The sequence below is a fragment of the Moschus berezovskii genome, chromosome 7 (assembly GCF_049115385.1).
Source record: "Moschus berezovskii isolate FMDL1 chromosome 7, NW_MosBer_1.0, whole genome shotgun sequence".
Taxonomy (NCBI): Eukaryota; Metazoa; Chordata; class Mammalia; order Artiodactyla; family Moschidae; genus Moschus; species Moschus berezovskii.
The window spans coordinates 13,231,486-13,249,214 of record NC_142466.1 but is presented as its reverse complement, the minus strand read 5'-3'; the positions used below and the strand labels follow the sequence as shown (position 1 = coordinate 13,249,214).

The window sequence follows — 17,729 nt, the reverse complement described above, 5'->3', positions numbered from 1 at the left end:
AGGCGTTATCTGGAGTTGCTGCTATACTTTAAGGGTATCATTGGTACCCAGACAAGAATGAATGAGATGATGTTCATGAATATAATTCATATATTTAATTTGGATAATAGAAAACTAAAGGAGAATCAGCTATCTTTCATATATTCCATTGGCTGCCTTGTGAAATAGGGAACTTGTACTAAGATCATGGTTAAAAAAAATAGAGGAAGTTACAGAGCAATAAATGTTGCTCAATATGAGGAAGAACTTTTTGTGATACCTAGCACTGTAAGAAGCTGGCTCTGAAGAATGGAGCTCATGTTTTCTGACAGTTTTTAAGGAAGGGCTAGGTGTCCTTCTATTAAACTCTTGTGAGATGGTGTCTTCATTGTGTGAAAAGGAATCCCTAAGCTCCTTTAATAGAAGTTTTTGGATTATTTTGTGAGATTGAGATACCGGCTTAGCTTTAAAGTATTTTGTGTCTTTCAGATCAGTGAATGGAGGTTAAGCTATGTCAATAAGGAATTTGCTGTGTGCCCCTCTTACCCGCCAGCTGTCATAGTACCCAAAGCCATCGATGATGATGTACTTCGGAAGGTAGCCACATTTCGCCATGGAGGCCGCTTCCCAGTTCTCAGCTATTATCATAAAAAGAATGGAATGGTAAGTGAACAGTAAATACTACTCCATGGTCGACTGGAAGATTTGGTTTGAGGTTCTTAGAACTGTTCATCTTTTCTGTGTACCTGTTCATTGAAGTGTCTCCTGCCAGGAATTTTACTTCTGTTTAAACTTTCGGGAATCAGGAGTAGAATGTTTTCTGTGATCAGGATATGACTTTTAATTCTTTCCATAATGCTGCTTAGCTTTAGAAAATCCAGGCAGGTTTATCTTCAGGACTCAGGACAAAGGGAACGAATGTTATCTGATACTGAAATGACACTGTTTGGTAGAAAATAAAGTTCTCTGACTGGAATAATGGCATGACACGTTTTTTCCACACCCCTGGCTGTGCCTTGCGGCACGTGGGGTCTCCATACTCCCAACCCTGTGCAGTGGACACTCAGAGTCTAGCCACTGGACTACCAGGGGAGGCCCTATGATGCTTTAATTATTCTCACCAGATTTCCCTGTGTAAGGTAAATTGAGCAGACATTTTTATTTTCAAAAGGGAGACGAGTGACACATGTCATTAATCACGACTTAAGTAAATACAGGAGTCACGCATTGAATAGGCAGGTGTTCATTGTTTATTCATTTCCTATTTTCTAAATTTATTTTTCTCCTCATGTTTTCTCTCAGTCAGTAAACTCTGCTTCTCATTTTGCATCCAGTAGTAAATTAGTGAATAAGTTATAGCTATTTTCCTTTTTCCCCTGAATTGCAGATATTTAGGATAAAGAGATTTTTTTAAATTAGGTCACCTATCTTGTTTGCTGAGCAGTATTTCTTTTCACTAGGGTTCACCATAAAGCATTTTAACAACTCATACAAAATAGATTATTGTTCAGTTACATGGTAAGTGCAGTCTGAGAGTTTGCCATTCTGGATGACCTTCCTTGATTATTAAATTTCAAAGTAGTTAAGAGAACAGTATATATTATGGGATGAGATTAAAATAATTCCAGACCATTCACCAGGGAAGAGGTCAGTATAATAGATGTTGCTTTCTTGAGAAAAGTATCAAATAAGTAAGATCTTATGGAAAAACCCAAAGGAACTTTCTGACCAACCCAGTATATAGTTTTTGGTCTTTGGAGTTGCGTGGGTAAGTCCTGGAATATTGAAAGAGAGCCAATGGAGAATAAAGAATAGATAATAAGTAGTTTTCAAGACATTGAAAATGATTCCCAAAGCAAGAATAATAGTGTATAACCTTTTAAATTTAACCACTGGTTCCTTTTCTCTTTATAATTCTTGATAAAATCTGCCAACCCTAAGTTTACGTAGCTGAAGCAAAATTTCCTGGTGTCTAGGCATTATTATTGTCTTAATTACAGGCCTGGATCTACTAGATGATTAATTCACTGACTAAATGAACTATAATATTTTATCTTAAAGAGGAACTATATTATTTGAAAGTATTTTGAGACAGTGGGAAGAAAAATCATGTAAGGATGCCAAGTCTTATTTTTGTTTTACTATTTTTAAACTGTTGTTAATACATAGAAATATTTATTTGTTTCAGGATTGAATTCATCTCTGAAATGACACACAATTGTTTTCTGAGACATTCTTAATCTAGCTTAATTCATTTCTGTTTTCAGAAACTTTGAAAGCAGCTGCTACTAAATTTTAGACTCTGCTGTCCTTGTAGGTTATTATGCGAAGCGGTCAGCCACTCACTGGCACAAATGGGCGACGGTGCAAAGAAGATGAGAAACTGATAAATGCTACCCTCAGGGCAGGAAAGCGTGGCTACATCATCGACACTCGACCTCTGAATGTAGCTCAGCAGGCTAGAGCCAAAGGAGGCGGCTTTGAGCAAGAAGCTCATTATCCCCAGTGGAGGCGGATCCACAAGTCCATTGAGAGGTAAAAGATTCAGGAGACAGTAATGGACTCTTATTTGAAGCTAATTAGAGTGGGTGAGCCCTTAGCTGTTGGAAGATCACAAGTTTTCAAAGGAACCTTCATATTAGCTTGAGCCAAAAATTGACTGGGTATCTTGCCTTTGTGTTCTGTAAGATAAGCAGAAAACTCATGGTAGATGCTCACAAGTGAGTTTTAATCAGATAGCATTTTTTCCTCTCTTAGCTCTGAAATTTCATCACCATGAGATCTCCTCTGCTTTAGATCAGCGGTCACCAAACTTACTGAAAAGAGATGCTACAGACCAACTACATTTTCCTAAGTCAAAAGTACTTAGACATTTAATTTCCCCCATACCCACTTAACTTCCACACCTTGTTTGCTCTACCTGTATCCTCTCATTTATGCTCGCAGTTAATGGTTTATAATTGCTTCTGGGAGGGTGAGGAGGTGGGAGTTGGAACTGATGAAATAATACGATCTGAGCTGGCCTTGGGTTCTTTGCTGACAGTATAGATGTCCAGAGTGAGCCCATGGGTGTAGGGTGCAGACGTCAGGGGCGCTGTCTCTGACCGGTCACATAGTGCAGGGCTCTGACCCTCTCCCCAGTCAGATAATTTTAAATAATTAGTTTTATAATCCTAACCCCTGTAAATTATTACATAGCAAGGTAAATATTTTTAGAGTATTTTGAGCTGCTCTTGCTCTTGGATGTATTGGAGGCTGAGTTTTTTATTTGGTTTCTTCCTTTATTGTTCTGTCTTCTGGTATCTTTTTTTCTTCTTATTTACTTTTTCTTATTTCTCAAAGGTATCACGTTCTTCAGGAGAGCTTAATCAAACTTGTGGAATCTTGTAATGACCAAACACAAAACATGGACCGATGGCTCAGTAAATTGGAGGCCTCCAACTGGCTGACTCACATCAAAGAGATTCTGACAACTGCCTGCCTGGCTGCGCAGTGTCTTGACAGGTAAATGAGTATCAGGGTTCTGGAGTGGGGAGCTCCTGCCAACTAGACTTGCTTCCGCCCAGACCTGTGCTTATGTATCAGGTTAGTATTTGTGTCTGTTCTGTAACTTACTTTCGTTGTTGTTGTTTAGTCGCTAAAGTCATGTCTAATTCTTTGCAACCCCGTGGACTGTAGCATGCCAGAGTCCTCTGTCCATGGGATTTCCCAGGCAAGATGACTGGGTGGGTTGCCATTTCCTGCTCCAGGGGATCTTCCTGACCCAAGGATCGACCCTGCATCTCCTGCCTTGGCAGGCAGGTTCCTCACCACTGAGCCGCCAGGGCAGCCCATCCTATGTGCACATTATTTCATAAGATAGTCGGTGCCGTTCAGTATCTGAAGTGTCTGTGAAGAGTCTGCCATTTAATTGTTAACGCTTGTTAAATTAATGTGAACCATGTACATACACATGTCATCCATGACACAGATTTCTTAAGTACTCAAGGACCTGGTTTTTTCTATACAAATCCTTAAGTTGTGAAAACTGAAAAATAATGAAAAGAAGTTTCAGAGAGTTCTTGCCCTATGAAATTTGGGACTTACTATACTTTCGTATTTTCCCCAAGGGAAGCTCTCTTCATGTACCTTGTTTAGATAGATCTGAACCTACCAGACAGAGCAGAATGCAAAAGGCTTTCAGCTGTTACTCTCAAGAAATGTTTATTATTAACAGTCAGTTGACAGTGCTGGGAGTGTCCCATTTGTTCTCTGGATTTTCCTTACAGGGAAGGAGCATCCATACTGATCCATGGAACAGAAGGAACTGATTCCACACTCCAGGTTACCTCCCTGGCCCAGATCATCTTGGAACCAAGAAGCAGGACCATCCGTGGCTTTGAGGCCTTAATAGAAAGAGAGTGGCTGCAGGTGAGAAAAGCTGTTTTGTCCACAGAGGAACTGCTCATAATTGATGTTTGATCCTGGTTTGTGGGAATGGATATATGAAATTTTGATTGATTCAGATGTTTACTTTTCTGGGGGACAGTTCATCTGTCTTCCTCTTAGTAGATGTCTGTGAGCCTTACTGCCTCTCCATTTCTGTCTCCCTCTTTGCTCATAGTGTTCATTTGGCACTTTATTCCCCTAACAAATGCTTGTTAGTTGTCTGCTGTTACCTGCAGGGAAGCACAAAGGGTGTTAAGCACGGTCTTGTCTCACAGAGCTTAGTCTTGTTAGAGGTGAGAGACGCACACAAGTGGGAGGAGTGGGGGCCTGTAAGTAGGCCGCGCGTGCTTCAGTGCCTTCTCACCTGGCTCCACCATGACTTCTTCCCCAGCCAGGCGGAAGTCCTTCTCATCCTGTAAGATCCAGCTCAGTGTCGCTTTCATGAAGTCTTTGGGACCTTAACTTCCTCCACAGATAAAATTGATCCATTTTTGTCACACTTTGTTTCCCGAACTAGATCCAAATATAGTGACTTCTTTGAGTTCAGAGAGCCTTGCCCAGTTCAGCTGTTTACTCCTTGGACACAGCACAGTACTGGCCTATGAAATGCTGAAGGGCAGCGAAAATAAAGGTCTCGGAAATAGATGGAAATCCTCCAAGCTAGAGATTAATTCAAATGTTTGTGCACTGTGTCACTTAGTATATAATTGTGATTGAAAGCAAATGTTTAGATATAACTTGAAAGTAGAATTATCTCTCTTCTAGCCCTTCCAGTTACAATTCAGATTTATTATGTGTTAATGCTGTTATGTTTACCACGTCTGTCCACTCTGACAGCGGTCCTTTATCTCTAAGTCGGACCATCCTAAGTATTTGGTGATCTTATACAGCTACATTCCTTTTGAGCATAGCAAACAAATGCGTTTGATTTGTGTGTGTGCTCAGCCGTGTCTGACTCTCTGTGATCCCATGGACTTGCCCACTTGCCAAGCTTCTCTGTCTACGGGATTTCCCAGGAAAGAATATTGGAATGGGTTGCGCATTAAAGATCCAAAGATAAAACAAAGTCTGTGAAATACCTAGAAGGATGTGATTGCAGGGATAACATCAACACTCAGGTTCTGGGTAGGCCAGAGAGCCAAATGATTTGAAACTTTCCTTTGGTCAGTAGATGGCAGGTTCTCCAGTTCTTTTGGTGAGGAGAGGGAAACCAAGGAGAGCTTTCTCTCTAATCTAATGAAAAGTATTCCTACAGATGTCTTCATGACAGTAACTCCTTTTCATACCTTCAGTTCAGGTCAGTCGCTCAGTCGTGTCCACCTCTTTGCGACCCCATGGACTGCAGCACACCAGGCTTCCCTGTCCATTGCCAACTGCCAAAGTTTACTCAAACTCATGTCCATCGAGTCGGTGATACCATCCAACGATCTCATCCTCTGTCGTCCCCTTCTCATCTGCCCTCAATCTTTCCCAGCATCAGGGTCTTTTCAAATGAGTCAGTTCTTTGCATCAGGTGGCCAAATTATTGAAGTTTCAGCTTCAACATCAGTCCTTCCAGTGAATATTCAGGACTGATTTCCTTTAAGATGGACTGGTTGGATCTCCTTGCAGTCCAAGGGACTCTCAAGAGTCTTCTACACCACAGTTCAAAAGCATCAATTCTTCGACATACATGACTACTGAGAAAACCATAGCTTTGACTCAAGATGGACCTTTGTTGGCAAAGTAATGTCTGTGCTTTTTAATATGCTGTCTAGGTTGGTCATAATTTTTCTTCCAAGGAGCAAGCATCTTTTAATTTCATCACTTCAGTCCCCATCTGCAGTAATTTTGGAGCCCCAAAAAATAAAGTCTGTCACGGTTTCCACTGTTTCCCCATCTATTTGCCATGAAGTGATGGGCCCAGATGCCATGGTCTTAGTTTTCTGAAGACTTATTGATATCAGGAGTGACCTGATGAAATCTATGAGAAGCCCGTATTTATCTCCATGTGGTGGTAAGGCTTGTGGAGCTTACTCCAGGCTGCAGCACTCTGACTGGATAGAAGGGGAGAGCTGACCTTTGCTTTGTACCTGCAGAACTTACTTCTTTGACTTTGCTCCAGATTTTCCCAACCTAGTAAGATTTATGTTTATTATTACTGAAGTCCATTATTCTATTTGATATTCCAAGAACAACCACAGATCTTATGGCTAACTGTGTAACCTTGTTAAGTTCTGGGATGGCCAAAAGGTTCGAGTTTTTCCAAACTTTTGGATCAGCCCGATATTTGGAAATCTTGTCTTTTTCCTTAGTTGAAGATTGTCTTAAACTAAGAAATCATTAAAGATCAGTCACCCAAATGATATGATGTTCTATGTAATAGTTTTGTTGCAACTGTGTGAAATTGGTAATAACGTGCCATAATGTGGTCTCACTAGGATATGACTTTCGCGTTTCCAACCTTTCTCTTAGGCTGGTCACCCGTTCCAGCAGCGCTGCGCACAGGCAGCCTACTGCAACAGCAAGCAGAAGTGGGAGTCGCCCGTGTTTCTCCTCTTCTTGGACTGTGTGTGGCAGATACTTCGTCAGTTCCCTTGCTCCTTTGAATTTAACGAGAATCTCCTCATCATGCTCTTTGAGCACGCTTACGCCTCCCCATTTGGAACGTTTCTGGGCAACAATGAAAGTGAGAGGTGGGTACACTGCTCCCAGGGGCCATTTTCAGTTGTTCTGGTTACTTCCTAAGAGATGAGGGTTTGCCTCGATGTTAACGTCATCCATATTTACACGATGGTGGTGGTGACTGTTAGTGTAACTGAGAGTCCTTCTGTATGAGTCCAGATGCTCCATGTTTATTATGAGCCTGAAACATGCTAGATGAGAGCAGACCCTAGATTTTGTACTGTCCATACACTGATTAAAAAGCTTTGAGTAAATTAAGCAACCATTAAAATGTTACTTTCTTTTTATAAGAACATAGTGTGTGACACCTGTAAGAAGCTTAAATGTATAATCTAATTCTACCTTCCATGCAGTTTCATAGGGTAAAAAGGTAATATCCAGAGAAGTTAATGACTGTCCAGGGATACCCAGCCAGTTGGTCACTAGAAGTGTGGCTACAGCACAGGTCTGCTGCTGCTGTTCTCGATTGTATCTCTCATACCAGGAGACTGTCCTCAGGCCCAGAGTGCCAGTCTCACTGCATAACCCAGGCGCCATCGAGTGTACAGGTTTAACTAGAAGATTCATATCAGAATGATCATTAAAAGATGCTTAACTGGTCATCTTCTCATTTGGGTACAATCTAAGGGCTTCCTCTGGGTGAGAGACAGGATTTGTCTCTTGACTGGCAGCTGACATTGTGTAGTTGAATAATAAATATAAACAATTAACAGTCTTCACAAAAGAATCTTACCTGAATCTTACCAGTTTAAAATTCAAGCAATACATTTTTCTTTTTTTTTAACTTTAAAGCTGAATTGGCAAATATTTCAACATTAGATTTTCTTATAGATTCTTGTAGGGAAAAATTCAGAACAGTTTGCTTTAGAAAATTCTGTCACCATAGTTTTCTCATTGTGTTTTGGCTATAGTTAACTGCAGCCAAACAATTCACATGGTCACTTTGACTAATTGGTGTGTTTATATTTTATACTGCTCTGTATCCCAAGGGTATTTGCTCTGAGTGTTTTCTTTGATGATAGTATGGAGTTGAGATAGGATTAACTTGTTCAAGTTGAAATGTCTTACTGTACTGCTTATCGCACCACAGGCCAATAAATTGAGACAAGTTGTCAGGGCAAAGAATAGCAACTGTATTAGGAAAGCCAGCAGATCGGGAAGATGGTGTATTAGTGTCCCAAAGAAGCTAGATACTTTTATAAAACAAAGAAGGGGAGGAGCTAAGGTGGCAAAGTTAAAAAAAGTAAGTTGTTTGAAATGTTTCCTGGTTCCAGCCAGATTTGGGAGGGGATGTGTTAACTTCCCTTCTGCAACCATTCATTGGTGGGCCTGGTAAGGATGTTTCCTGTGAGCAAAACAAATATATTTTAGCTGAGCATTCAGACATGGAGGCAGCGTTCTCAGAGATGGGCCATTATGTATGCCTCAAGCTATAAGCAACATCCTTTCAGTGATTAACTTGTAGCAAAAGGAATAGAACACAAAAGTTAAAGAGAAACATATCCAATACGGAGTCAGGTTTATTTACTTGTTATAGGTCTGTTGAGATTTTCTGTTTCTTCAGTTTAGGTAATTGTTGACAGTTAAAAATGCTGACAAATATTTCAGTTTGACAACATTTTGTTCCTCTGCTAAAAATCTTATGTTCTGCCTTCCAACATACAGAGAAAAGAAATGGTCCTATTAGAAGCAGCATTTAATAGTGGTTGTCATAAATTAATTGGTTTAACGGCAGTTTTCTTTCTTGATCAGATGTAAGTTGAAGCTGCAGCAGAAAACGATGTCTCTGTGGTCCTGGGTCAACCGGCCCAGTGAACTGAGTAAGTTCACCAACCCTCTCTTTGAAGCCAACAATCTTGTCATCTGGCCTTCTGTTGCTCCACAGAGTCTTCAGCTGTGGGAGGGTAAGTCATGCATCCTTTGCAAACCCTTTATTGATAGTCCAGGATGTTCTCTTGACTGCCTGTGGGTACAAGAGTACATGGGTACTGCTGTTTATATCAGATATTTTCTCAAGATAAGAAGGTACATTATTTCTTTTTATTGTGATAAAAACACAAATTTACCACGTAATACTTATTTGTACACAGAGATGGTCAGGTATATCACGTTGTTGTGAAACAGGTCTCTGGAACTTTTCTTCGTGTAACTTGACGACTCTGTGCCCATTGAACAGCAGCTTCTCAGAGTTCCTGTCCAGCCCCTGGCAACCACCACTCTGCTTACTCCTGCTGCCTCAGCTGAGTGGAACCACACAGTATCCGTCCTTCTGTGACTGCGTTATTTCACTGAACGTAATTATTGTGCTCAAGGCTGATCCTTGCAGTAGTGTGTGATGGGATTTCCTTTTCAAGGCTGAGTAATTTTTCATTGTGTGTATACATTTTGCTTACTCATTCATATGTCAGAGGACACCTGGGTTGCCTCTACCTTCTGGCACACAGGCATGCAGATATCTCTTCAGGATGCTGCTTTTGATGCTGGGATTGCTGGATCATACAGTGATTCTATGTTTGATGTTTGGAAGGACAGCCATACTGTTTCCCATAACAGTTGTACCATTCTACAACCCCGTCAGCAGTGGGCAAGGGCTGCAGTTTCTTCACGTCTTCGTCAACACTTATTTCCTGTTTCTTCCCCCATCTTTGATAGGTCATCCTAATGGGGGTGAGGGAAAGTACATTACTTCTTGTGTAAGACAGTGATAGATAGTTGGAACAGGAATAAATTGTAAGCTCTTAGAAGATGGTTTCTGTTCCCTTTATCAGCTAGTCTTTAGGACAGAGCCTTCTGTTAAACGCTGTTGAAGGGTTAATGAGCTAGTCCACTTTAGTAAGATTCCATAAAATGTACATAATGTCATCCATCAAGGCAGTAATGCAGATGTCTCGTTTAAGTGGAACAATAATCCAGACCTGATTTTCATATCTAAAGAAGAGTTTTTACCTGCATTGCTTTCAGATTCTGAAGCTTGTCTCCTTAAATACTCAATGCAGTCAGTTCAGTTGCTCAGTAGTGTTTGACTCTCTGCAGCCCCATGGACTGCAGCATGCCAGGCTTCCCTGTCCATCACCCAACTCCTGGAGCTTGCTCAGACTCATGTCCATTGAGTCGGTGATGCCATCCAACCATCTCATCCAACTCTGTTGCCCCTTCTCCTCCTGCCTTCAATCTTTCCCAGCGAGTCAGTTCTTCACATACCTTAAATACTAAAGCTTGCTTCTTAAAAAATTACCAAAAACCTATCTAAAATATATTATCTATTCATTACACAAAGGGTATGAAATACCATTTATTTTTAATCAATTTGAAGGTGGTAAGTACATTTTTGGTCATCTTTATGTTAAACACCAAGGGCATACACACAGAGTGGCAGCTGTTTGGTAAACCGAAGTACCATCCACATCCATTACTTCACTGTGTTCTGCTGTGTGAGACTCTCAAGGGCAAGTCTTTTGTGGAAACTGTCTGCCCGTTGTACATGTGAGGGGGACTCAGGTTGCTTTCCTTTCGGGGTTTGACACGGAGCCTGTTTCTGTCACTTGTCTCTCTGTCAGCTCTCGTGGCTTGCTCTGCATGGGGTGTCTGTCATCAGCTGCCTCCTGCCCCCTCAGCTTCTGCTGCTAATCTTGCCGGTCGAGGTATCCCGTGCTCAGCACTGTGGGAAAGTGGCCCCAACCTTGGAGTCTCCCGGGGCTCTCAGCCTCGGCTCAGTGTTTCTGCTTACTTGTGTAGTCGGTCACAGGTGCAGCAGAAGTGACCACTTCAGTGAGAGAGAACAGCTGTACTTCCTGTTCAGGAACTCTGGGACAGTTTACCTAAAAGCCACGGTCATGTTTAATAACAGAAAGGAGAAACTAGTTATTTGGGAGGAAAGGCAAACTTGACAGCCAGATGGCTTCTGAAGGACAATTTAACTGGTTTTTACAAAACCTCATTGAAAGTTCAGGGATTAAGTGATAAAAGAAAATTTTTTTATATGGCTGCGTTCCTGCTACTCCATTAAGGACAAGATTTCCCTCTGTGTTTAGTGCTCCTCAACCTAGAACTGGATGAAATTCTAAGTTGGATAAAAATATTCTCATGGTAAGTATATGGATTGTAGACCGACACCATTGTGGCCTTAAAATGTCTCTGCTGTTTATATCTGCACCGAAGTTAACCGTTAAAAGTAAGTAATTCCTGTATTGAAGAACAGGATTTTAAAAATACATGCAATAGAAAAATCAACAAGGTCGGTCTTTAGTCGGTGTTTCTATCTTCCTTCTTTGATAAGAATGTAAGTGGTATTCGGACACATACAGAACTCTCTCGGGTGCATGGCAGTTTATGGAAAGTGTTCTGATAACTCATAAAACCTTTGTGAACTTACCAGCTACTGGTAAGTTGCTACTGGTACATGCATGCTGCAGTCTGAAAGTATTTGTACCTCCTGACTTGAATATCTTTAAGCCATCACTTTGAGCTGATGTCAATAACATATATGTATGTACAGGAGAAAATGTCTTTTTATCCATAATAAAAGGATAATTAATGTTATCTGGGGGAAAAAGGAGTTTCCTACAGAATTGGAAGACGGTCTCTTAAGAAACAGAGAGGGAGAGAGAGCGCTGAAGTTGCGGCTTTTTAAACAATTTGTGTGGCTCTGCTTTTGCTCTAACTGCTGCTACTTTCCCACTGAACATGGTTTCACACCTATAGGAGGTCTTACAGGTCTGGATAAAGTTCTGTAATTGTTTAAAAAAAGAATATTTGTATTGTGAAACTGTGAAGCTTATGGCATTGTAAATGATTAGTTTATATTCCTGAATATAAGCAGAACTGCATTTCGATCTATTTCATAATGTTATGGGGTTTTTGAATAACAGGCATGTACATGGTGACCTCTCGTACATTATTCAGCTGTACTCTTGCAGTACCTCAGATTTCTGTACGTTTTAGAGTATAATAAAAAACAGATGCGAATTGTGAAAAAGAAAAGGGTTATAATACATGGGATTATGTATTGACCACAACAGTATAATGCTAATCCATGGTGTGCATCTCTTTCCCTTCTGTTCTTCTTTCATGGATTCAATAGGTATTTTTTTACGCTGGAACAGATCCTCCAAGTATTTGGATGAAGCATATGAAGAAATGGTTAACATCATAGAATACAACAAGGAATTACAAACGAAAGTAAATCTCCTTAGGAGGCAGTTGGCAGAACTGGAGACTGAGGATGGGGTGCAGGAGAGCCCCTGAACCCTACCCACTGCAGCCCTCGCAGGACCGTGCAGCCTGGTAGCCCACCTCTGTCTCCTCTGCCCTCAGTTCATGTCACACGTTCAGCCTTGAACGTAAGGCTTTACAAGTGAGAACCTTCCAGTGTAATGGACTCCTCAGTACTTTATGAATGAAACTTACTACAATTACTCATGTTGCACGTGGCCTGTTGGGGCTCTTCACTGCGGGAGCAGGAAGGAGGTGCTAGTCGTTTGATGTGAAGCAGGTGACTATTTAATGCCATGTGTGTTACACACCATTTCATTGTAAGCTTTTCTCTGCATCTACTTTGCAAACAGTGCTCCAGACCAGTCAAGGATATGACTAATCTCTTTAGGGAATATTTGTTAGTTTAAAAAAGGATCAGACTTTTTAAGCACTCCAAATATAGAATTTTTCAAACCTGAAACTGCTGGTAAACCAAGACTTTTGTGTTTAACATGCTATTTCCAATATCTTTGCCTCATAAAATAGCCCTTCTTCTTTTAAAACAGAGTTGGACTGACACGAGCTGAATTCATGTCCTCATTCTGGTTTGTCAAGAAAGCAAAAGCTGAATATTTATTCAAGGTAAATTATTTTTACAAGGGCAACAGCTAAAGTCCTCTGGTATTTACATTAAGAAGAAGTAAATTTATTTTAACCGTAGACACTAAAAGTATGTGCAATTTAGAAATAAAGGAGAAATTTGTTACTGATAAGGTGTCAGTAGTGTCGAATTGGTTCTTCAGGGTTTTGGTCGTACATTTTAAATGTGTCAAATGCTGGATGTAACATTAAACGATCATTTAGAATAGGTGTTAATTTGTTATAATTAAGCTACAAATACGGTTACCTTAAACCAGAGATGCACTGCCCTTGTCTGAAGTTCTTATTGCACTGGTTTATGTACAAAAGTGTGTGCTTAATTGTTTTGTTTTTAAATATTCTGAGTTTACTAATACTAAGGTTAAGATTTTCTTACTCCCTTGAGCCTTCTGAAAATTTATCTTGACTCTGCTGGTTTGTCCATTAGGCAAATATAATCTCAGTGGAAGTTTATGAACATGATGCAGGTATGTTTGAAACTTCAGAAGCCAATCTGAAATGTCTTCGGTGTTATAGACACAGTGATGACTTTTGCAATAGGGTGGTTTTTGCCTGAGACTCTTAACAGTTCATGACTAGGTGCTTTCCATGTACGTTTCTACTCTGTGGCACTGTTCATTTTAACAAATACTTTAAATTGTAGTTTTCCCTTAAAAGGACAGTTGAAGGGTAATCTTTAATATCATTTCAACCCCATCTATATAGAACCATTTCATTGTAAGACACACCAAAACTGAACCCAGCTTTAGAGTTATGTATCGAGTTAAAATGTTAGTTCTTCAAAATCAACTCTAACAAAATCTGTGGCGACATTCAGAAGCTGCAGAAAGCGGCAAATACTTTCTCTCTCCAAAAGAGTTGTCAAGACATCTTTTTCCCTGTTTCCGCAGACTGGGAGCAAAAGGCTAGACAACTAATCTACAGTCAGAGCTTTCTTTTTGGTAAATTTGTCTTTCTCCTGTAAGCTCAGTTTTACTCCTGGCTTGTTTTCTTGATTATAGTTAAGAATCTTGGGGCATTCAAGTCCTCACCTAAAGAAAGGCTAATGAGGGAAGGAGCAAAGATGTACTTTCTTGCTATAGGTATTTGTGTGCTGTGTGAAATGTCTCTGTTAATTTTTTAAAAAAGGAAACATTCGTGCTTTTTTAATGGATCCTCAAAATTTAAGAAGGAGCCTTTTTCTTCTCAGTTAACTGACCCGTAAGGAAAACTAGAGAATTTTTAGTGGTTTTTTTTTTTTTTCTTTTTAAGAAGCAACTCTCAGTAGTAATGTTGGTTGGCCGTTGGCCATAAGGTTTCTGTGGGTGGAAACATTAGACGGTTTTTTTTTAGGCTTGGTCACGGAGAAACTGTATGCCGTCAGCTTATACCTGTCTTCCTGATGAACATTTCACGTGTGAGCCAGAGTATGATGATAACATAGTGTTTCCATTTCTTTTTCTTTCTCTTACTGAGACAGCAATCATAAGCAGTTTGGACAAGTTTGTGTTTTAGTGTTAATTTATAATTAGGGATTGTCCAAACTATAGTTCTGTTTACAGGGCGTAAAAACAAACTTCTGTATCAATGCACTTTCAAAGGGGTCATCTAAATGTAAATACTAAGGTTTTCCCACACTTGAGAATTCTGACAAAGACAAGTGTTTTATAATATAATTTTGAAGAGGGTTTTTGGTAATACTATTAAATTACTCATCCCTTGGATGAAAAGAATAGTTACAGTGGATATATTAATAGATACTTACTGAGGCTTAAGTTTGGAGAACTGTCTTTGATAAAGGCGGCTTTAAAAACTTTTATAATGAAGAGAATAGTGGCTCAGTTAGTGAGAATGCAGATTGTCCCATGAGTAATTTTTTTTTTTTAAATCAGAAGAAACAGTTTGGTTATATCAAAATGCTGAAACTTTTTGGGTGGTTTAAGACTTGTCAGTAATTGTTTCAAATTTTTTGTTTGATTTTATTAAGTGGGAAGAAAATAAGCAGAAATTATAAAACCTGATAGAAATAAGATAATTTTATAGCTTGTTTTAAACCTAAGAAAAATTAGGCCTTTGAAACAAGATTTTAAAGTGATTTTGGGGAAAACTTTGGAAGACAATAATCATTTAAGATACATACTTACTTTTGTATGTATCTTATTTTAAAACTTTTCTTTGAACCCGCAGCCTGATTTTGTAGAGGTGATAGATAAGTCACTGCTTTTCATTTTAAAGGATGAAATTAAGTGAGATTTTAGTCTTTGATTCAGTCTTTCTTAAGTTAAAGGAAAAAAAAAATCAACATCATGGAAACGATCTGACTAGTAATTGTCACTTGAAGTTAAAAACAAGAGGAACATTGTGCTGCATTACAAAGAAAACCTTTAAAGATGTAACTCTTGTAGTTATCTGGTTTCAAGAGTAGCTACTTTAATGGTTGTCCTAGCTAGGGCATCAGGTTCACTTACTATCAGACCTTCACCTGAGACACAGTTTTGGTATCTACCCATATCCAGATTTTATGAATTAAAACAACACAAGTCTGTTATGAGCACCCTTTATCAGAGAGGTATTTCCTGGACCAGAAAAAATGGGCAATATTTAGAATAGTTAATCCTCTGTTCTGGAAGCTTTGAAATTTTCCAGATAATGAAGTCATTCAGTCCATCTGATCCAGGTTATCCTATACTTCAGGACAACATAGATGAGTCATTTCTTATTCTTAAACATGACACAGACACCCACCCACCCACCCCCGCCCCCAGAGCGTGTACACTAACTTATTATAAGTATTTTTGTGTAACTCACAATCTCAACAAAAAACTGTAAAAGACTGGTTGCTACACTCATATTTACTCTCAGGTAATAGGAGTAGTTATTTTCTAATTTTTGGTTTCTTAAATAAAAACGACTTCTATTTTCACTCACGTCCTTATAATCTGCCATCCACAGCATTTTCTTCCTTTCAACCAGAAGCCCAGAAGAGACCTTGTGAAACTCTATGCTAGGTTTTAGAAAGTCTGAACTTGTTATCTAAATCCCCTCAAAAAAGACGAAACAAAAAACTAATGTCCTATAATTGAACCACAGTGCAGAACCGTCGTTTGTGTTTAATTAAGGAAAGATAAGGACTCAGTGTGGACACTACATTGTCCTGGAAAATGGTTCCTGATGAGAGCTCACTGTCTTCTAGAGCAGTTCTCTTTAACCACCTGTGAGTATACATACTATATGTGTGATTTCTGATAAAAAGTTGTGTAACACTGCCAGTGTCTGTCAGCCCAAGACATTTGCTTCAGTTTTCCAAATGCACATATGTTTGGAGAGGTAAGATTATTCTATACAAATACTCCTCGAGTTCTCTTGTTTAGAATCCTTATAGATATATTACCATCTACACTGAAAATCTTGTACTTGCACAAGTTATTTAAAAAAAAATAATAACAGTATGTATTTCTTCAATAACCAGGTACTTGAAGTTTATTCTCGATATATTTGAATGTGACTGTTGGATTTAAGTGCACTGTTACTCATGTCTTACACAATAAAAATTGCACTGTGTGGAAAATGTATCTATAATGTATGCTTTGCAAAAACCTCAGAGTGCTGTAATGTACAGGTTTCTACATGGTGAACCTGTCTGCGCCTAGGGGAAAATGACAAACTTCGTTAAGTCTGTGTAACATTTTAGTATAATCTGTAATGTTCCCTTAAGTGGTAAGTTCACTTATGTCCTGGAATCATTTCTCTTGAATTGGCTGCTCTGTCAAGCTTGGTTTACTGAATCAAAAAACAGTCTTGTTGAACATGGTACAGTTATTTTTAGTGTGTAAGATTTGTGTCTTAAGATCCCCTCTGCCTAAGAGGACTGCTGCACAAATGCTAGTGTTAAATATCTATAGACAATGGTAATAAAATTTGAATACATTCAAATGCGAGAAATTAAATCTATAGGCTGACTTTTTTCCCAGATATTTATAAAGGTTTTTGCAGTGTCTTAATTAAAATTGCTACATACATGGGTAGCTCAAATGGTAAAGAATCTGCCTGAAATGAGGGAGACCTGGGTTCGATTCCTGGGTCAGGAACATCCCCTGGAGAAGGGAATGACAACCCACTCCAGTATTCTTGCCTGGAGAATCCCAAAGACAGAGGAACCTAGTGGGCTGCAGTTCATGGGGTCGCAAAGAGTTGGTCACGACTGAGCAACTTGACACTTCATATATTTTTGGACTTTATGTTTTGAAAAAATTCACATCAGTAGAAAAGTTGCAAATAGTGCAGTGATCTCCCGCATACTGTTCACCCAGGTGGAATACTTCAAAATCAGCATAGGCTTGAACACCCTTGAGTGTGTGTGTGAGAGAGAGTGTGTACCATCACTGTTGTTTTGGTGAAACATCTCCAGGTGTGTGCAGACATCATGAGCTTTCCACCTAAACCTCACAGGTATCTCCTGAGAAGTAGGAGTAGATATTGAAAATACTATTTATTCAGTATGTAGTGAAAAGAAATGCCATGAAAGATGCTCAGTTATGGTGAATTATTAGAGACATGCAAGATGAAAATTACACATGTCACTTCACACCAGTCAAAATAGCGATTATAAAAAAGGCTGCTGACAGTAAATGGTATAGTGGGGAGCCGAGGAAAAGGGAACCCTCCTATAATGCTGGTGGGATGTACCTGGTAACAGACGCGATAGAGAGCATTAGGAAGTGTGTCTAAATGGTGAAAACAGAGCTGCCGCATGATCAGACAGGCACATTCCTAAGAGAATAAGAGAAGAAAATAGGAATTCAGAAACAAGTGCACCCGAGCACGCA

General features: G+C 39.5%; 1 protein-coding gene across 1 annotated transcript in view; it reads left to right on the top strand.

Moving 5' to 3' along the window:
- MTMR9 (myotubularin related protein 9) overlaps window positions 1-16,889 on the top strand; it is a 63,995-nt gene extending 47,106 nt beyond the window's left edge. The window contains exons 4-10 of the mRNA XM_055428045.2: window positions 469-642; window positions 2,297-2,514; window positions 3,322-3,483; window positions 4,248-4,389; window positions 6,862-7,082; window positions 8,824-8,975; window positions 12,152-16,889. Coding sequence (XP_055284020.1) covers window positions 469-642; window positions 2,297-2,514; window positions 3,322-3,483; window positions 4,248-4,389; window positions 6,862-7,082; window positions 8,824-8,975; window positions 12,152-12,315 — 1,233 coding nt within the window. The 3' untranslated portion in view covers window positions 12,316-16,889. The remainder of the gene's footprint in view (window positions 1-468; window positions 643-2,296; window positions 2,515-3,321; window positions 3,484-4,247; window positions 4,390-6,861; window positions 7,083-8,823; window positions 8,976-12,151) is intronic.
- Window positions 16,890-17,729: the final 840 nt, after the last annotated feature.